We start from the raw sequence: 22518 nt of genomic DNA, 5'->3' as shown, positions 1-22518 counted from the left end.
CAGGGAAACTTACCAATATAGTTTGCTACTGATTGATAGATCTATGGTCTCCTAGTGGTAAAGAAGCATATCAGCACCTGTTGCCTTAGTACAGAAGCATCCTCTGCCTAATCTGTAAAATTCATCCTTCCAGATCTGTTAACAGTGACAGATAATTCCGCATAATGGCAGTCCAATGCTTCCAGGTAGTAAAATATCCATTATCTTACCAGCTGTAACTTGATTTGGAGTAGGCATCCAGTGTTTACTGCAAGTTTTGTTATGCTAATGAGCTACTCAATATGCATTTGCTTGTTTTGTATCTCATTACTATGTTCTGCAGGGTAACCTAAATGATACTACATTATGGCACCACAATCTGCATTAGTGTCCTTTTTTAAACATACCAGCTGAAAGTGCTGGAAGGGTGACAACACATACCAACTGAAGTGGTTGTGTGGCTAAGTGCTATGGGTTGGGGAAAGACCTGGTGACTACCCCATAAAACCTTCACCATGAAACTCTAAGGATCAGAATCAATATGCTTCGAATATGGTGCTCGACACTTGGTCCCCTGGGCTGGACAGCATCATTCAAGTGACTGGGGAAGAGCAAAGGCAGACCCAATGTAATCAGGACAAGGATGATGCAAGAGGGGGAAACCTGCAATGGAGCCCAATTGCTTATGTAGTCCATGATAAAGAGAGCCACCTGAGCTGCAAAGAACAATATACCATTGGAACATGGAACATGAGAGGGATGAACATTAGAAAGTTGGACATTATCAAGAGGGAAATAGAAAGAACAAGCGTAGACCTAGTAGGAGTCTGTGGACTGGATCTGGGGGATTTCAGCTTAGATGACTACACCATGTATTACTCGGGCAATGAGATAGAAAGGGAGTTGCCATTGTGGCCAACAAAAGGATCGCAAGGTGTGTACAGAGCCCCCAGTACATCAACAATAGGGTCATGTCCATCCGCATTAGAGGGAAACCTCTGAATGTGACCATAATCCAAGTCTATGCATCAACAGCAGATGCATCAGAGCAGGACATTGAGGATTTCTATGCCCATGTCCAAAGTGCACTTGATAGAACCCCAAGAAAAGACATCTACATTATGGGCGAATTCAGTACCAAAGTTGGAGAAGGAGAGGGTACAAGATTGTTCGGCAGGCATGGCCTAGGGGAGAGGAATGAAGCTGGAAACTGCCTTGTGCAGTTCTGCCAAGAGAACAAGCTTAGAATCGCCAACACCTTCATCCTGCTGAAGCGGTGTGTCTACACTTAGACATCCCAAAATGGGCAGCATCACAACCAAATTGACTACATAAGAATATAAGAATAACCTTACTGGATCAGACCACTGGTCCATCAAGCCCAGTAGCTTGTCCTTACGGTAGCCAATGCAGGTCACTAGTACCTGGCAAAAACCCAAAGAGTAGCAACATTCCATGCTACCGATCCAGGGCAAGTAGTGGCTTCCTCCATGTCTTTCTCAATAACAGACTATGGGACTTTTCCTCCAGGAAATTGTCTAAACCTGTCTTAAAACCAGCTACGCTTTCTGCTCTTACCACAACCTCTGGCAATGCATTCCAGAGCTTAACTATTGTCTGAGCGAAAAAATATTTCCTCCTATTGGTTTTAAAAGTTTTGATGGAATAAAAAAATAGATCCACTTGTACCCATTCTTCTCAACTCAGGATTTTGTAGACTTCAATTATATCTCCCCTCAGCCGTCTCTTTTCCAAGCCAAAAAGCCCTAACCTTTTTAGTCTTTCCTCAAATGAGAGGAGTTCCATCCCCTTTATCATCTTGGTGGTTCTTCTTTGAACCTTTTCTAGTGCCACTATATCTTTCTTGAGATAAGGAGACCAGAACTGAACACAATATGCCAGGTGAGGTCGCACCATGGAGCGATTCAGGGGCATTATAACATTCTTAGTCTTGTTGGCATCCCTTTTAAAATAATTCCTAGCATCTTGTTTACTTTTTTAGCCACCGCTGCACATTGGGCGGAAGGTATCATCGTATTGTCTACAATGACACCCAGATCTTGTTCTTGGATGCTGGTAACTCTGATTTGGGTTATTCTTCCCAATGTGCATCACTTTGCATTTGTCCACATTAAATTTCATCTGTCACTTGGATGCCCAGTCTTCCAATTTCCTAAGGTCGGCCTGCAATTTTTCACAATCTGCATGCAACATCAGAAGGAAGGCTTCTGGGTCAGCTGTAGAAGCCACTGCCCGCTGCTTTTGTCTAGAGAAATGATTGCAGCTGGAAGGAAGAGGGAGCCAGCCAGAAGAAGGTAAACACCCGTGAGGGGGAGCATGAACCTGGGATACAGAATGGGGGGAGGGGCTCTGAGACTTGGGAGGGAGCACAATCTTGGACAAAAGATGGAAGGAAAGAGGGAGGGGGCATGAAGTTGGGACATGGGATTGAAGAATGGAGTGAGGGTAAGAGATGCTGAGGTGGGGGAGGGAATAGAAAGGGAGAATTGGGTGTCTTGAGTGAGAGGGAAAGAAATGGTACACATGGATAAATGATGAAAGAGAATTGTTGGGCACAGGGAAGAAGAGAGAATTATTAGACATGGTGCTCAGAGAAGAGTGAGGTAGAGATGCATGGGGAAGAGAGAGATGGGAGGGAGAAATGTTGGGATGGTGGAGGAGGGGACAATGGGATGGATGGAAAGAGATGCAAGAGGGGCCTCGGAAGTGGGAAGAATACTAGGATTTGAGTTACATACAAATTTAACTTAAGAACAGCTTAAATAATGGAACCTGTTCTTAACCGGGGACTGCCTGTACTAACAATAGCTCTAAAAGTTCATTTTTCAATTCTATCAGCACTCTGGGATGTATACCATCCAGTCCAGGTGATTTGCTACTGTTCATTTTGTCAAATTGACTTATTACATCATTTGGTGTTACAGAGATGTATGAGTTTCTGTGATTCATCAAAATTGAATATAATTTCTGGCACTGGTAACTCCTTGTCTTGCTCAGTGAAGACTGAAGCAAATAATTAATTTAATTAATCATCTGCGTGCTGCTGTGAGAACTGCCTATTTTCACATTGGAACATTTAGTAGTAGTAGTAATAGTAACATTTGCACCTGGTAAGAACCTGTACTCAGACTAGCCTCCCTGATGACATCACTAGAGTGCATGGGGAGCCTTTTTAAGTCCTGTCTTAACGCCAGAGATCCCAAAAGCTGGATCTCTCCAAACCACACCTAGCCCACAGATGGGAAAGCCAGACCAAAAAAAAATGTTTTAAGTGCAACTTTGAATCTGGTTAACAGTTCATCCCTCAGATTACAAGGAAGGAAGTTACCGTAATCAGAAAATCAGCAAGAAAGAAAAATGCCAAATTGCAAGCCGGTGGGGGAGAGAGAGAGATTCCCTGTGATAACCAAGAAAAATGGAGTCTGATATAAGCTTTTCATTAATAGATGCTCCATGAAGTAGTTTGTGGGTTACTGCTGTCTAGGCAAAATAAGTTCCTGTATATAATTTGTAAACCACTTTGTTGACCATAGGCAGTAATATCAAATCCTATCCCCTTTCCCTTGATTAATGCCACTGGTTTTTGCTCAGGTCAATCCACCAATATACTGGGTGGAAGTCATAGTGATGGACTACTTCAGATTGCACCGGGGCCCCAGCAAGCAGCACAGCAGAATGGGTTCCCAGCTCAGCTTGCAACCTATCATCACAGTAAGTAACAGAGTTAAAACTTTGTTTTTGTCTTCACAAACTCAGAATACTCGAATAAAGTAAATGCAGTAGAATCTGTTATCCAGCACCCATGAGGATTGGTGGATGCCGGATAACTGGTTTTCTGGTTGCCTGAGAGTTACTGTACAAGGAGACAGATCTCAATTCCCTCCCTCCCTCCCTCCTACCCACCCTGAAGCAGCAGAAGCAGTAGGTGTTCTGAGCCGTGAACCCTCCCCCCCTCCTGTCCCAAAGCAGTAGCTGATCACCAGGAGGCAGCGCTCAAAACAGGCTGCTAATGGCAGGGCCTTTTTTCTGACACGTCGAAATCCGCTTCGGGGAAGGAAGGAAGGAAGGGAGGGAGAGAGGTTCATGTCTCAGGACTGCCACCTGCTTCTGCTGCTTTGGAGAGGGAGGGAGGGGTTCACAGCTCAGGACAGCCGCCTTCTGCTTTGGGGTGGGAGAGAGGGGGGTTTTGCAGCTCAGGACCACTGCCGCTGATACTTTGGGGGTCCTTTTTAATCCCTGGTTTGTTTTTTTGTTTTTTATTTTTTGCTTGTTGGGTGAGAGTGCCGGTTAAACTAAACTAAACCTTAAGTTTGTATACCACATCATCTCCACAGAAGTGGAGCTTGACACGGTTTACAGGAATTAATATAGAAAGGAACTCCAATGGAAAGAAGAAGGGCTTAGTAAAAAGAAAGAAAGAGGGGACTTAGTATAATGGAGAGGGAGGGAGTAGTTACATTTTTGAGAAAAGCCAAGTTTTCAAATGTTTTCGGAAGCGTTGGAGGGAGGTCGAACTCTGAAGAGGGGCAGTAAAGCTGTTCCACAGCTCGGTGATCCTGAAGAGGAGGGATGTCCCAAGTTTTCCTGTATGGGATATGCCTTTTAAAGATGGGAAGAATAGTTTGAATTTTTGAGTGGTTCTGGTGGAGTTAGGATTCAAGGAGAGCCAAGATAGTGGAAAAAGGGTAGGAAGGATGCCGTGTAGAAACTTGAAGGCTAGACAGATGCATTTGTAGTGAACCCTGAGGATAACTGGGAGCCAGTGAAGCTTAGACAGAAGCGGGGAGACGTGGTCTAATTCCGGTTAACTGATATTCTACTGTAAACACGAAAGCAGGTTAATAACATTATTTTCCTATTCTAGACAACACCACAGCCTGGACTGGAAGTAGAACCCCAGCATTTCCCCCTAACATATCCCACCATCAGAACGGACACCTTCAGCATCATCCACCTATGTCTCATATGGGACATTGCTGTGAGTTGTAGCTCTTCTTTGTTTTGGGTAAAGGTCAAAAATCCTGAGTTTTCACATCTAGTTAAGGAACTTATATATATATATATATAAGTGCCGGATTTTGAAAAGCCATCTGGACGCCTGGTAACCCTACTTTGAGGTGACTTGTACCAAGATCTCAGTTCAACAGACGTATAGTTTTACTTATGGATTTCTCTTATAGGTATTACGTAATTTGCATATATCCCCCTACCTATAGGCCTTTTTGCCATAGTGTTTAAAATTTATCTACCTGAGGCCAAATATATGTTTGATCAGTCTCACACTGAACAGAACTTCAGGCTAATTAAAGTAGAACAGACGTTTTTGGCGGCAGGTTGTCACTTATGTGGAAGGCGTCTTCGGCAATGCATTACCTTTTTCTGCCGCTGGTCTCTTGCTGGATAAGTATGAGGCCTTCCGCTTGTCTGATTCGGGTCAGCGGCAGTTTATGAGACGGGTGGGGGTCTTGGGGAAGAAAGTGATTCTATCTGTTTGGATTGGGGAACCTTCTCCATCCTTTTGGGACTGGAGGAATCGTTTGCATGCTCTGCTGCTGCTAGAGTGTAAAGATGCGTCTTATAGCTTACGACGAAGGCGACTCTTTCTTTGGATCTGGGATTCTTACCTTTTTTCATTATCACCACGGGCTAGAAGTGACATTCTAAATTCCTTGTGACTTTTTCTGAGACCTGGGCTTGTTTTCCATCCTTGAGGGGCGCCAGGTATACTTCTCTTTCTCTTTCTTTCTTCTTCTTCTTTACTCTCTTTCTTCTTTCTTTCAGTGTTGGTGTTACTCATTGTCTTGGGCAGTGGGCTATCTGAGTCCAAGCCTACTGCACTCCATTTTTCTCGTTTCAGGCTAGGGGGTTTGGGGAGGGGGGGTGGTGTGGGTGGGATTGTTGGATCTCCTATTTTGTTTCTGATGTTTTCTTCTGTTACTGTGGTTCTGACATATTGGTCTGTTCTGTGTTATTTGATAATAAAAATCGATTCAACATAAAGTAGAACAGTCCCATTTTATGCAATGACACCTACCCCACCTTTTACAAAACCATAATGCTGTTTTTAGCACCAGCCGCGGTGGTAACAGCTCTTATGCTCATACAATTCCACGGCCGGTGCTAAAAATCATGCTACGGTTTTATAAAGGGGGGGGAGCAAATTACTAATAAAACAATGAAAGAACATTTCTTAAAGTTAGTCCATGTTCATAACTTCCTCCCATAATCTTTTTAATGTTGCCAAATTTTTATTGGTAATCCAGCTCTCCTTGGGCCATTCTTTTATTATAGATCCTGAGATCTGGAAGTCCCATCCCACTATATCTCCAGTTGCCATAAAGAAGCTGTGTGCACATTTTCAACGTCTTCCCTCCAACAATTGAGAAATGAGCTTATGTAATTATACTAAATCTTTCTTAAGGTACAGAGCAGTGGTTCCCACCCCTGTCGGGTTTTCAGGATAGGCATAATGAATATGCATGAGAGAGATCTGCATAGAATGGAAATCTGGTACATGCATATTCATTAGGGCTATCCTGAAAACCTGACTGGCGTGATGGTCCTCCAGAACAGGGTTGGTAACCACTGGTATAGAGCAGGGGTAGGCAATTCCGGTCCTCGAGAGCCGGAGCCAGGTCAGGTTTTCAGGATATCCACAATGAATATGTATGAGATAGATTTGCATGCACTGCCTCCTTGAGATGCAAATCTATCTCATGCATATTTATTGTGGATATCCTTAAAACCTGACCTGGCTCTGGCTCTCGAGGACTGGAATTGCCTACCCCTGGTATAGAGGAAGGACCTGCAAGACACATAGCTATTTTGGAAATAGTGTCATTTTGATTGGATTGGCTCTACCTAACAATGAAAGTGGAAGTGTGAACCAAGTGGACAGCCACTGTTGCATGAGCTCCAATAGTCATGAGACATTTAAGGAATAAATGGCAGGCTCTGAGGTTGAAAGTAAGACTCCTAGATATCTAAAGGAATCCACAGCCCATCGTAATAGAAAGAAATCCTTCCCACTAGAGAATGACATGGAGACAAATTTGTCCCTAAAACCTCAGGATCTATCTCCATCCCCGTCTGGTCCCCACAAGTTCCTTCCGTGCCCCATCCCCGTAAGCTCATCTCATCTGCATAAGCCAAGAACTCCCAGTGACCCCGCACTTGAGCTTTGATTTGTCTGCTCATTAACTCCCAGTAACCCCCCTTGATCTAAACAGGCGCTTAACGTTTTTATAGTGGACTTCCTTCCTTTCTTGCTTGTGAGTTCTCATCTATCTTGCTAAATTAATGTACTCGTCTTTCTCTGCCTTGGCAAATGTATATGCTTTCTCTGCTTTGTATAGTGTATATGCAGTCATGGCTTCTCTGTTAAATGTGTATCCACTCATGCTGTCGCTACAGATTGTTCAAGATTTTCCTCTGTCTCTATGAGAAGTCTGCACAGCACAGGACCTGTTGTCTGCTCATTAATTTCCAGTAACCCCCTCCCCCTTAGCTCTAATTCCTCACTTATTTATAGCTGACTTCCTTCCTTACCTGCTTGTAGGGATGCAGATTTGTTTTTACCTATACTTTAAACCATACCTTGCCTCTTGCGTGCAAACTCCTCTTGGTAAGTCTACTTCCTCTTCATCTTCCCTTTCTTATCAGGATCATCTTTGACTCCTCTCTCCCCTATGCACAAATCCAGTAGACTGCCAAAACCTGTCCCTTCTTTTTCTATAGTAGGGATGTCAAATGTCAGTCCTCAAGGGCCGCAATCCAGTCGGGTTTTCAGGATTTCCCCAATGAATATGCATGAGATCTATTAGCATACAATGAAAGCAATGCATGCAAATAGATCTCATGCATATTCTGTGGGAAAATCCTGAAAACCCGACTGGATTGCAGCCCTCGAGGACCAACAGTTGACACCCCTGCTCTATAATATAACAAAAATGTTACCCTTACTCTGAGCACACCATTGCCATCTTATTCATGCCCTAATCACCTCTTGCCTCGACTATTGCACCTCGTGACTCTCCCCTTCAATCCGTCCAAAATTCTGCTGCATAACTTATATTCTGCCAGAGTTGCTATATCAAATCACTCCATTGGCTCCCTATCAATTGCCACATACAATTCAAACTCCTCTTACTGACTTATAGATGCATTCACTCTGAAGCTCCTCAATATCCCTCTTTTCTTATCTCTCCCTGTACTCCTCCCCATGAACCCCATTCACTGGGTAAGTCTCTCCTATCAGTATCCTTATCCACTAATGCGAACTCCAGACTCTGTTCCTTCTCTCTTGCTGCACCTTACGCCTGGAACAGACTTCCTGAATCATTACGTCAGGATCTGTCTCTGGCCATATTCAAATCCAGGCCCAAGGCTCACTAAAAGGTTGCTTTTAACTCCTAACCCCCACTCGCTCTAAGGCAGGGGACAACAATCATGGCTTTTGAGAGCTACAACCCAGTTGTGTGTTCAAGATTTTCCACAAGAGATTGATTTGCATACAATGGAAGGAATCCATGCAAATTAATCGCATGCATATTCATTGTGTGACAATCCGACTGGGTTCTGGCCCTCGGACAGTGATTGCTCACCCCTACTCTAAGGCATTCATGCCGGATGAACTTCCCAACCCCCTAATTGTCATGTTTGTCTGTTGATTAGATTGTAAGCTCTTCTGAGCAGAAGCCGTGTCTTGAATGTTCTAATGGACTGCGCTGTAGAAATGATTAGTAGTAGTACTAGTGCATGTGTGCATATATAACCTGTTACAGACTGCTGTCTCGCAGCAGAGTACATGTCATAATTTGATGCTATGTGCATGGGTTAAGTTTGAGTGAATTTTGGACTGAATGCACAAATATATGCATAAATTATAAAATAGTTTGCATGCGTTGTAACATCTAGTGTGGACATTTATAGCAGCTGTAGGGTTGATGTAAGTGATCAGACCCTAAATTTAAGCATGTCTTTTGCCACTTGTACTAATATTCTATAAAGAAAAGTAGATGCCTACTTTTATAGCATTACCCTCATGCCTTCCCTTTGAAAATTGGCGCAGAATCTATTGGTTAAATATATCACCTTATTTTGTTCCAGTGCAAACAGTTTGAACATTTTGAAACTATCCAGAACTCTGTATACTGCTGTTAAGTTATTTGCATGGACAAATACTTGTGGAGTCCCTCAGGGTTCTCCATTATCGCCAACATATATCTTGTTCCCTTGGCTAATTTATTACAAAGCCTGAATGTGATATTCTACATTTATGCCGATGACATCACTATATTAATACCATTGAAATATTTTTCATTTTAATTGAACAATTTAATTTCAAATATGTTTATAAAAATAGAACAATGGATGATGAAGTCCAAACTTAAACTTAATCCTGAAAAAAACTAGGATCTTTCTAGCTAGTCCTAATGATAAACTTATGGAGACTACCATTCAATTAAATGGCCAAAATTTTGGAATAGCTACCAATATTAAGGTCTTGGGAGTAACTTTAGATCATTACTTATCCTTTGAGAATCACACCGATCAAATGATTTAAAAATGTTTTGCGATCTTGTGGAAACTTAGAACCATAAAAAAGTTCTTTGATTTGGCTTCTTTCAGGATATTAGTACAACCCTCTATTCTATCTACCCTAGATTATTGTAATATTATCTATTTGGGGTCTTAAGAAAACACTTGCCAGACAAGAACACAGCAGTATGTTTGATTTTTGACTTGAAAAAATTTGATCACGCGAGTCCTTTTTATTTGTAGCTCCACTGACTTCCTTTTGAAGCCAGAGTCATCTTTAAATTTGGTTGCATTTGTTTTAAAGCACTCTTGGTTTAATACCAACATACCTATCCTCCCAATTTAAATTATACATGTGAAATAAGAATACAAGAAATTCTTGTATGTTTATGTATCCCACTCCAAAAGTATGTCATTTCAAGAGTTCTGTGGAAAAGACACTTGTTTTCCAAGCTGGAAAAACGAAGTCGTGGATGTGTTCTTTGATTGCTCAAACACAATCCTATTATGCATTTAGAAAGTTAATGAAAACTTACCTGTTTGAAAGATTTGTACATTAATTTTATAGTGTTATTCTCTGATTTTTATATTTTTATCGGAATGTATTCTCTGACTCTGTATTTTCACTGCAATGTAACAGTTCTCTTGATGTGAACTGCCCAGAACTATTGTTTGGGCGGTATATAAAAAATAAAATTAAAATATATATATATATATATATTCTTTTTTTTTTCTTTAAATTATAGGGCCAAGTCATAATGAACTTGCGTTCCAGCCGCCTATATCTAATCATCCAGGCAAGTTTAATTTTTTTTTTTGTGTTGTGTTAGCAGAATTTTTTGTGCATTGTGTTGCTTTTCTTGAAAGCATATATGGCCATTTAGCTCAGAGAATGACATGGTGACAGAATTTGTAAAATCTGTGAACACTCCTTATGTGCTCAGCTTAGGGGAAACAGAGACTAGTAGTACAACACACCAAATGATGTTTCAGGAAGAGAATGACACGGTGACAAAATTCATCACCGTTCCCGTCCCCGCGGATAACCACGGGAAATAAACCCATGTCATTTTCTAGTGTCTAGTTTATCCTCTGTCCTTCTACACCAGCATTCTTCAAAGCAAAGCTTGCGGGTCAATGGTTGTGGCCATTCATACTCTGATTCTTCCCTCTTTCCTTAAAGAATGACATGCAGATGGTTTCCCGCGGTTATCCGCGGAGACGGGAACGGTGATGAATTTTGTCACCGTGTCTTTCTCTAGTTTCAGGTCAACAGCCATCTTTTCTGCCATATAGTCACCTATAAGAGGTCTCATTTACAAAATATTTGCACATCCAATGTTTATAAAATATGCCCTACATGCTTGGATGCTAGTTCTGCCTGGTGCATGCCTGCTCTCTGCCCTAGATGTGCCACCTTTCAGGTCACGTACATGACGCACATTTGTGCGGCTGCTCTAGAATATAGTGGAACCTTGGTTTACGAGCATAATTCATTCCAGAAGTATGCTCATAAACCAAATTGCTCGTATAGCAAAGCGAGTTTCCCCATAGGAGGTAAAGGAAACTCGCTTTGATCCATTCCACCTCCCCCCCCCCGAGGCTACCGGTGCTGCTCCATTCCCCCCCCCCTTGAGGCCACCGATGCTGCTCCATACCCCCCTCCCGTGATACGGCATCCCCCCCGCTCATGTCGCCCCCGCCCCAAGCACCGAAACGAAATCCATTACCCCGATTTGGCATTCGAGATCCTCCCTCTTGCCTGTGCTGGGCTGGACTGGGCCATGAGCATTTGCTGGTGCCCAATCGGGGTAAGGGATTTTGTTTCAGTGCTCGGGGGGGTGTAGGATCGCGGGGGATGACGACGCTTGCTGGGGGGATGCCGGATTGCGGGGGGTGGCGCTCATAAATTGAGTCAAACTCTGTTTCCGAGGTGCCGATTTTGCGAATGTTTTTGCTCATCTTGCAAAACACTTGCAAACTGGTGCACTCGTAAACCGAGGTTTGACTGTATCAACTTTTGTGCATCTTGATGTGGATTTTGTTCACATGAATGTCTCCTAAGTTTTATGTAGTTGCCACATTAGTGTGGTTGTATTCATACAAATCCTCTGATGTTCAGTGAAGCTGACTGAGCTTCAGATGGCAATCTGTATGACATGCTGTGTCTTTTAGTCTGCCTGCTCTTGGCATGCATTTTTATGTTTGTTCCACATGTTTAATCCTGTAGCTCCTGAGTACTGGTGTTCAATTGCATACTTTGAAATGGATGTGCAGGTGGGAGAGACCTTTAAAGTTCCTTCAAATTGTCCTATTGTTACTGTTGATGGCTATGTGGACCCTTCCGGAGGAGATCGCTTTTGCCTCGGCCAACTCTCCAATGTTCACAGAACAGAAGCCATTGAACGAGCAAGGTATTGAACTGATAATTGATAAATATAATGTGTGCTTGCATTGCCAATGAAAACAAAAACTCTGTGGAGATGGTGATGTTCAAGATGCAGGCTTTATTCAAAAATATACAAATTCATAATCCATATAAAATATACCTAGGACCCAAACCGTTGAGAGATATGGACCCAACACGGTCCGTGTTTCGACAATGCTGTCTTCCTCAGGGGTCCCTAAAAGTCATGATATAAAAACACATGGATTAAGACTAAAAACAGTAGTGAATCGTAACTCTGTGCAGGGACCCCTGAGGAAGACAGCATTGTCAAAACACGGACCGTGTTGGGTCCATATCTCCCAACAGTTTGGGTCCTAGGTATATTTTATATGGATTATGAATTTGTATATTTTTGAATAAAGCCTGCATCTTGAACATCACCATCTCCACAGTTTTTGTTTTCGTTGGACTTGCATTTTCCGTGGAATTAAGGGTCAATTTCTTGCTTGCTTTCGTATGCTTGTATTGCATCTGTTATATAGGTAAATGAAACATTCAGAAGCTCTATGACTTCTTGCATCATGCTGGTCAATTTATATTTAAAAGGTCTATAGTACATCATCATTCTATAACAGGTTTTTATTTTACAACAGGCTTTTCTTTTTGAGTTCTGAACACTTCCAGTACAATGCTTTAGAAAATGCTAGTACATAAAGTGATACTGTAGACATGGCTATGGTGATTGAAGATATTCTGCTGAAATGCCCCTTGTCTTGCCTGTAACTAATATATAGTCGGTAGCTCAAAATATAAAATTTGTTAAGTCTAACAAATAGACTTTTATTGTGCATCATCTTGGAACATGCTTAACATAATATGATTCTGATTTCAGATCAGATGAGTATAGTTGTATTCAGGAAACAAAAATCCAACAAAAGCTGCAGTGAAAATGAGTAACCAAACACAAAACAAAAGGAACTGCAGACGAGATGTACAAGATGCAGGCTATGTTTATTATATCAAAGCGGTTAGATATTACCACCCTTCAAACAAGCCTAAGGTCCGTGCTTCGGTAAACACGCGTTCTTCAGGGGTCCAGGGTTGTTAAGGTTTGACTTAAAACCGCAAATATAAAAATGAAAATGATGGTAAACTTAAGCCTGTGTAAACTCTAGAATGAATGCGCACCGATAACTCAGCAAAAAACTTCCACCGTAGTGAAGCTAGTTGTATTCAATCATTTTGGTATAACATTGATTTGATGATGAAAGAAGTAGAAAGCTTAGATTAAAGCAGTCTCTCTCAAACTGTGCGCCATAGTACAGAGGTGTGCCACGAAGAGATTCCAGGTGTGCCATGAGAGATTCCAGAATTTTATTTTATTTTTAAAAATTTCCTTCATAAGTATACATTAGAATAGATGATATGTACTTCATGTACGCAAGAGTCTGTCAAGACTCTGAGACCTCATTTTATAATATTATGTACAATTCTGGAGGCCGCACCTTCAAAAAGATATAAAAAGGATGGAGTCGGTCCAGAGAAAGGCCACTAAAATGGTGTGTGGTATTTGTGATAAGGCGTATGGGGACAGACTTAAGATCTCAATTTGTATACTTTGGAGGAAAGGCGGGGAGTTATGATAGTCCTTTAAATACCTACATAATATAAATGTGCATGAGTCGAGTTTCTCTTATTTGAAAGGAAACTCTTCAATGAGAGGGCATAGGATAAAGCTAAGAGGTGACAGGCTCCGGAGTAATCTGAGGAAATACTTTTTTTACAGAAAGGGTGGTAGATGCATGGAACAGTCTCCTGGAAGAGGTAGTGGAAATAGAGACTGAATTCAAGAGGGCCTGGGATAGGCACGTGGGATCTCTCAGAGAGAGAGAGAGAGAGAGATAATGGTTACTGTGGATGGGCAGATTAGATGGGCCATTTGGCCTTTATCTGTTGTCATGTTTCTATGTTATGAGCGCCTGTGTATGTAAGGATGCAACCGCCCAGACAAGCATCATTCTTGGACATAATTGGTCCTTGAAAACATAACAGCAAGTAATTTTATTTTTATTTTTTATGCAGTAGCTGTCCTAACTGGAGCAACAAAGCAATCAGGGCTTTACCTGTTGAATCTTATCTTTGCAAACTTGGATTTTCAGCTCTGACAGAAATTAAATCGAAAAGAAGAGAACTGCAGATGGTGGATGATGGAATGCATGTTTGCTTGTCATATCTGTCAAACCATGTTTTGAATGAATTTGCACTCAAAAACAAGCACATCCATTGCATTGATTAGCAATTCTATTCTATCAACTTTAGTTTCACCGTTGATACAATTACCCATACATAGCATAAATGTTAAATAACTTAAAAAAATTGGATTAAACGCTTATATGGGACACAAACCGTACAAGTCTGTCCAATACCAGCCTTAGTTCTTTAATTTATACCATTTGTTTTCTAATTAGATCTTCTGTGTTTATCCCACCCTTGTTTGAATTCCATCACCGTTTTCCTCTCCACCACCTCCCTCAGGAGAGCATTCCAGGTATCCATCACCCTCTCCATGAAAAAAAATTTCCTAACATTACTCCTAAGTCTTCCTCCCTGCAACTTCAAGTTATGCCCTCTAGTTTTACCATTTTCCCTTATCTAGAAAAGATTTGGTTCTACATTAATACTCTTCAAGTATTTAAATGTCTATCATATCTCCACTGTTCTTCCTCTCCTCTAGAGTATACATGTTTAGGTCTTCCAGTCTGTTCTCATACTACTTTTGGTTCAAACCCCTTACCATTTTTTTCACCTTCCTCTGGACCTCTTCAAGTCTTTATTTCCTTTGCCAGATATGACCTCCAACACTGAACACAATACTCCAAGTGTGACCTCACCAATACTAATTTATAAGAAAAGGGAGATTTCTAATGATAGCTCTAAAGTTTGGAGCAGGGTCAGATTGTTTTAAAGCCCTGCTTTCTTGAGCACTTGAAGTCTTTTCCCCCCATTACTATATGGTTGATTTAAACACAATTAAATGTAATTTAACAGCTAGCCAATCTTATTGTTTATTGGGTCTTTGTAGACATTTGATTTCAGTAGTGCATAATCGTAATATTTACAACTTAGATGAAGGTTTCATTTTTTGAGAGAGAAAATTTTTCAGATTAGTTTCACAGTTACATCAAAAAATTGATTTGGTTTGGTTCTAATCTAATCAGATTCAAGGCAATTTACAATAGTTCAGATTACAGAATGAATATACTACATTAGTAGTTTGAGGAGGATGGAATTATGAATAGGGTAATAGAGATGATAGAATAGAGATTCTTTGATTGTACTGGTATAGCACGTGAGTAGAGGGTGGGATTTAGTGATATTAGATATTTTGAGTTGGTTGTCTACGGTGTATGTGCTTTCAAATTGGAAATGAATAGATAAACTATAGAGAGTTGGACTATCTCCAGTTTTAGTAGGTTAATCATATTTGGACAACTTTTCTGCTGTACTTTATTGAGAGAAGAAAAATAAATCATTACCTTAATAATTTAGTATTATTTAACCAAAACAATAACATTATAGTATATAACATTCTCTGTGAGATCTTTAAGGCCCTCAGACAATGGCCCATTAGTTGTTGGATCATTGTTTCATATATATCAACCAGCTAGGTCTTTACGTTCTGGGCACACACTGAACCTGGTGGTGCCAGCTGTGAAAAATGTGAGGCTAGTAGGTTCTCATCCGTCGATGCTTGCAGTACAGGGAGCGATATTATGGAATGCTCTTCAGTTGATGTATGGAATGTTAAGTCTGCTTCAATTTAGAAAGGTGGTGAAAACTATTTTATTCCAGAGACATTTTGTCTGACAAAAGTCTTTGATTTTGCAGCATTTGATTTATGAATGGCTATGTCAGGTAGAAAGGGTTATGATATATTGAGGTATGAGTGAACAGTATGTTTTGTGTATTTGTTTGTTTTTTATGTATGTTTTTATAATGTGACTCGCTCAGAATAGTAGAATGTAGCAAGTAATACATTTTTAAATAAATGTATTTTTGTATTTGCTTAAATATTCATGTTAACTGTGGTTAAATAAAATATTTTAAAAGAAAACAAAAACTAGACTATCAGCCCGGTTTGCACATGAAAAACTTAAAATACTGTCTTCTGTAGATCACTTACCTTCATCTTCTTGTTTATAATCTGGAAAGAAAAACAAGCTTTTCTGCTTTTTTTTTCGGGTCTCGTAACTTTCTTTAAAACGTCATCGGTAAGCATATATTTAACATAGTAAATGATGGCAGATAAAGACCTGAACAGTCCATCCAGTCTGTCCATTAGTTATTCTCATTAAAAATACATGTTTAGATTAACTTGTCTCTTCTTTGATATTTCTAGGCTATAGATTAAAGTCCACCTGATATTGTCCTAAGTTCCAACTGCTGAAGTTGCCATCTAAGCTCACTCCAGCCTATCCAACCATCCCATTGTTTGCAGGATATCTACTGTAAAATCTGGCCAACAATTTTACCCTCTGGTGCACATTGCTCCATTTCTCTGTCATACACTTTATCTAGCAGTTTCACTGCAACATCTGCTCTACTTGGTAGACTGTATCCTGGCTTCAGTGTCTGAACCATATTAATGAAGTGTGGGTTTTCAATCGGACAGAAAGAAGAGTTTGTCACATAAACAAACTAGGCAATTTTTTTTCAATCAATTATCTCTTTCTAATCTGCTGGTTTTTATCATAAACCTTTCTATGTTGGTTCCTGGATGATCAGATTTTTTCTTTCTTTTAGGTGATATACTGTGGCTATGTGATGAATATGATGTGACTGAAACACTATCTTGGACAGATAACTCTGAAACTGTAGAACAGGAGGATGGTGATCACAAAGATGGATAGTTTTCAGAATCCTTTAGATTGATGATAGATTCCCCTAAATTAAAAAGTCAGTGCTGTTGTTTTATTATTGGTAAACAAACTTGTCCTTAAAATAGTAAGTCAAAGACTAATAACCCTCCAATTATGATGCATATAAGAAGGAATTCTTTTCCAAAATCTTCTTAATCTTCTTAACTATAAATGGTACTTTTTTAATATACTTTTTTTGAAGGGCGAAGAGACCTCAAGTGTTCATGGCTGTCTGCCTTTGGAACAAGTCCTGTCGGAACGACCCCCCTGTGAACTATCATTAATCTCGTATGTCTTTCTTTTTATATTCTTTATCACTATTAAAGTCTCTTTTTATTAATTTTTTTTTTAACTTTTAAATATTAGATTTAGATTTTGAATTTCAAAACTTAGTGATATAACAAGTACTGAATTTAAATAGGCATATAAGACTAATGATAGTTCACAGGGGGTTGTTCTGACAGGACGTGTTCCAAAGGCAGACTGCCATGAACACTTGAGGTCTCTTTTTTAACCATTTTCCTCATTTTATCGTAGTTTCCTTTTTAAAAATTAAATGCTGCTACAATAGATTTCTTTAGTAATATCACTCCAGATATTCAGATTTGATCATGTTATGCTCGCTATTTTCCAGTGGACCGAACACTGTTACCTCTCGTACTATGCCCTAAATTCCACTAAAGACTTAATCTAAAATAGCTCCCCCTCTTGTTGGTTCCTGGACCAGTTGCTCCAAGAAGCAAGTCATTTATTACATCTAAGAATTTTACCTCCCTAATACTCCCTGATGTAATGTTATTTATGTAGTCAATATTGGGATAATTGAAATCAAAATACACTAGACAAGATAAATATAATCACTAATACACAAGCCACTTAAGAACATAAGAAGTTGCCTCCACTGGGTCAGACCAGAGGTCCACCGTGCCCAGCGGTCCGCTCCTGCGGCGGCCCATCAGGTCTATGACCTGTGAAGTGGTTCCTGACCATTTCTATAACCTACCTTTGCTTCTATCTGTACTCCTCAATCCCCTTATCCTTTAGGAACCTATTTAAACCTTCCTTGAACCCCTATACTGTGCTCTGGCCTATCACAACCTCTGGAAGCGCGTTCCATGTGTCCACCACCCTCTGGGTAAAAAAGAACTTCCTGGCATTTGTTCTAAACCTGTCCCCTTTCAATTTCTCCGAGTGACCCCTAGTACTTGTGGTTCCCCACAGTCTGAAGAATCTGTCCCTGTCTACCTTCTCTATGCCCTTCAGGATTTTGAAGGTTTCTATCATGTCTCCTCTTCTCTAGGGAGAAAAGCCCCAGCATTTTTAACCTGTCAGCGTATGAAAAGTTTTCCATACCATTTATCAGTTTAGTCGCTCTTCTCTGGACCAACTCAAGTACTGCCATGTCCTTCTTGAGGTATGGTGACCAGTACTGGACACAGTATTCCAGGTGCGGGCGCACCATTGCACGATACAGCGGCATGATGACTTCCTTCGTCCTGGTTGTGATACCCTTTTTAATGATACCCAACATTCTGTTAGCTTTCTTTGAGGCTATCGCGCACTGTGCCGATGCTTTCATTGTTGTGTCCACCATCACCCCCAGGTCTCTTTCAAGGTTGCTCACCCCTAGCAATGATCCCCCCATTTTGTAGCTGAACATTTGGTTCTTTTTCCCTACATGTATGACCTTGCATTTCTCTATGTTAAAACTCATTTGCCACTTTTTTGCCCATTCTTCCAGTCTCGTTAGGTCCCTTTGTAGGTCTTCGCAGTCTTCCGTGGTTCTAACCCTGCCGCAGAGTTTGGTGTCTTCAACAAATTTAATAACCTCACATTTCGTCCCCATCTCCAGGTCGTTAATAAATATATTGAATAGGAGCGGTCCCAGCATGGATCCCTGTGGAACTCCACTCGTGACCCATTGCCAGTCTGAGTAATGGCCCTTTACTCCGATCCTCTGTTTCCTGCCTGCCAGCCAGTGTTTGATCCATTGGTGGACATCCCCTTGCACCCGTGGTTCCACAACTTCTTGAGCAGTCGTTCGGGAGGGACTTTGTCAAAGGCTTTTTGGAAGTCAAGATAAATGACTTTTGCTGGAGAGGGAAAGTGTTAGCACACAACTGTGGTGGAGAAAAAGACCTCACTTATAGAAAAAGACCTCACTTATAACGAGGTACTCATCAGAACAGTAAAAGCTGCCAAGTGAATAAGCCCTCAGTTCATCATAGGTCATAAATTCCACCACCAGTCAAACCATTGATTTTTTTTTCCCTTCCAACAGCAGGAAAAACACAAATAGAAAAGTTCTTCAAACAAATGAGATATACAACAGCATACAGGGGGAAAAAAAGCTGCATGCAGGGGAAAACCAGGGGCAGCCACTTTTCAGAGTTCAGTTCATGAAATACACTTGTCCAACTTATCCAAGCCAGCAAAATGCAAACGCCATCCAAAAATGCCAACTGCAAAGTTCAAAGTAATTAGCTCAAAATGTTGGTTACATCCATAGCTGGAAGAACACCCAAGCAGGCAGGAATTCTTCGATATGTTCAACTGTCCATTCCACAAATAAAGCCACACTGCACTGAAAACAAGCGCAATGAATTCACTGTTAACCTCAGGTACCAAATGTGAATGCAAATCCTTACAGGAATACCCCGTAACAAAACAGCATGTCTTGATACTTCTAACTCTGAAAACATAGCCAGAAATGAACACACAAATTGAGAAGCCCCCTATTTGGGCCCTATATAACTGGCCTCAACACTCAATATGCCGATATAAGTAATATATATATTTTATTAATCTATATAATAAAACCGTAGGCGGCGCATGCGCAGTCTTATCAGCGTGCTTCCATGATCCGTATGTCCGTGGCCGCCAAGACTGCAGCATGCCCCGCGCTTACTACGGCCCCATGCGGCACTTCACTCCATTTTCGCCAGAGCGGTTTGCCCAGATAGGGGAAGCTGAACAGCTCACTCCCGCCTCTGCTCGACTTCCTGTTCACAACCCCCCCCCCCCCAAAAAAAAAACCGCATAGGAAAAACTCACTCCCTGCTCTCCTGCCACGGCGTTTGCTTCCTCTACTCGGCACGGCGCTTTACCCGGCAGACATTTAATAAAAGGTTGCCTCCCCCTGCCGCTCTGAATACCTGACCGCCTAACTTTAAACCCGCGGCTGCAGCTGCTTTGAAGACCTGGCCTGGCCGCCTAACTTTAAAACCACGAGCTAAACAGGTATGTAGTTCTTCCTTTCACCTGAACTCGCCTGCTCCCAGTGGGCCAAGAGAGAGGGGGGAGTGGCTGCCGTGGTGATCTGGCCGACTCCCTGGTGACAGGAGCCGCGGCGGCACCTTTAAAGTGAAAAAATAACTGTGGCAAGGGAGCCGGCCAACTGGCAGTTCAAGTTGGAGCTTCAGTCTGGCCTGCTCCCTGCCGTATTGTATTTTTTAGTTGAAAGAAGCGGCGGTGGCTCCTCTCACGATCCCCGCCTGGGTCAGACTTCCGACGCAGGTGGGGATCATGAGAGGAGCCACCGCCGCGTCTTTCAAATAAAAAAATACAATATGGCAAGGCGGGCAGGGAGCAGGCCAGACCAAAGCTCCAACTTGAACTGCCAGTTGGCCGGCTCCCTTGCCACAGTTATTTTTTCACTTTAAAGGTGCCGCCGCGGCTCCTGTCACCAGGAGTCGGCCAGATCACCAGGGCAGCCACTCCCCCCTCTCTCTTGGCCCACTGGGAGCAGGCGAGTGAAGCCCGGTACTTCCGGGTAGCTAAGGGGCGGAGCGCGGCGCGTGCTCAGGGTCCGGGTGGAGAAGCCGGTGCTACAGCCGCTTGCACACATTAGCACTGGCTAATGCAACCCGGGTAAGGGAGGTCAAGTTTGGGAGGATCGCTCAGACTTGGGACTGGCGTTCACCTTCGGATGGAACAGTAACCTGCTCCAGGGGAGCCGGACGACACCCACATGTAACAGATCAGCACTACCCCCGATTTCCCGAACCCCCACCTCCCCCCAAGCAACAACAAAAACTACTCCCGATGCCTGCGGCTGTGACCCCCCCACCCCAAGTAAACTCCCCTGGAGCAAGATCGGATGCCCGGAAAAGGGTGGAGGGATAGATCACTCCCAACCGTTCGAGGAGAACTGAGGGCTGGAAGAGTAGGTATGAGAAGGGGGTTGGGTTTGGGGGCTATAAAGGAATATGTGAGAGAAGGGAGCTGGGGATGAAAAAAGGATGAGATGGGAGAAGGGGGGCTACAAAAGGGGGCATGTGAGAGAAAGGGGCTGAAGACAGGAGCTGGAAGAATAAGTGAAGGGGGAATGAAGAGGGAGTTCTATGGAGGTGAAGGACAGAGAAAGGGGACAGATTTTTAAGTTGGTGAAAAAAGGTGGAAATAGGGAGGGTAAAAGGGGAAATGGGAGCCTGAATAGAGGGGGTAAGACATAAGAAGAATAGCCATACTGGATAAGACTAATCTATTCTAGCACCCGTTAATGTAAGGTGATGATGGACAGGGGGGATGTAAAACAAAGGGGCTGCTGCTGGATAAGGTGAGCAGTGATGGAGTGGTGGAGGACACAGGGGAGGTAAAAGGAAGGGATAATGGATGGGGAGCAGGCAAGGGGTGGTTGTGGACAGCCAAGGAAACCTCCCCCCCCAAAAAAAACACAGAAAGCGACTAAGGAGAGAGAAAAATAAATAAAGACAGACACACACACACATATATTCTAGCACCCGTTAATGTAACGGGCTATAAGACTAGTAAACAATAACAGGTTACAAGAACAGGTCTTTCAGCATATGGAGCAGACAGATTTAATATACATCAAGCGCTCGAGTATACCTAGGTGTCTGTCCTGAAACAGGCCTCAAGAGACTGTCCTTTTATATATTTTTGACAGTCTCTGAGACCATGTTGGTACATATTACTTTTTTAGTTTTTATTGGTTACTTACAATTGTTATCAGTTTATTGATTGGACAGTATTTTTACTTTTTCTGAGTCATACCGCGTGTGACGCACTTGTCATTTACCAAAAATCATGCTATTTCCCCGACATATGCCATTTCAATATCAAGGTCATCAATTTTCCAGTAAGGCCTGCCCATTCCTGGACTTTTCTCATATAATAGTTAATTTTATATTCTTGGTCAATAGTATATGTTAATCCTCTTATTTTTGCTTCCTTATTTTTATGATACTTTCAGCAGATGTTCATGTTAGTTGCTATGTGAAGAAATAATTTCCACTTGCCTTGCTTTCGCAGCATTTCACTTGCTTGACTTGCTTATCTCAGCAAGAACAGATTGTGTAAAAGCTGACAGTTTTTATTCAGGGTGTCTTTTAGGCCTACTTTCAGGCCTATAAAATATATTGTCATATTTCTATTATTCTGGGGATTTCAGGGGATCTGGCTTCACCTCCCGTGTCATGGAAGGCTTACCTATCTTCACCTGTACATACCTGCATAGGTGGTCTTCCCCGCCTTCCTCAAAATACTCACAAGTGCTCACTGTAGAAACACCTTCTGCTCTACAGCGTAATTCAAGCCAGCTGGAGCCACGGAGTCAAGCGTGAAAATCCAACGCTGCTCCCTTTGATGTAGCTTATGTTGCAGTTATGGTCACTGTATGGCTTATCCCATGTTAGAAGGAGCAAGCTT

At 41.8% G+C, this 22518-nt stretch overlaps 1 protein-coding gene across 2 annotated transcripts in view; it reads left to right on the top strand.

The window, feature by feature from the left end:
• Positions 1-22518, top strand: part of LOC117355577 (mothers against decapentaplegic homolog 4-like) — a 110095-nt gene that overhangs the window by 45267 nt on the left and 42310 nt on the right. For both annotated transcript variants that reach the window (XM_033934333.1, XM_033934337.1), the window contains exons 6-9: positions 3592-3711; positions 4865-4978; positions 10287-10337; positions 11771-11954. In XM_033934333.1, the coding sequence (XP_033790224.1) occupies positions 3592-3711; positions 4865-4978; positions 10287-10337; positions 11771-11954 (469 nt within the window). The remainder of the gene's footprint in view (positions 1-3591; positions 3712-4864; positions 4979-10286; positions 10338-11770; positions 11955-22518) is intronic.

This window comes from Geotrypetes seraphini, chromosome 1 (assembly GCF_902459505.1).
Source record: "Geotrypetes seraphini chromosome 1, aGeoSer1.1, whole genome shotgun sequence".
NCBI lineage: Eukaryota > Metazoa > Chordata > Amphibia > Gymnophiona > Dermophiidae > Geotrypetes > Geotrypetes seraphini.
This window is presented reverse-complemented; position numbering and strand designations above follow the sequence as displayed.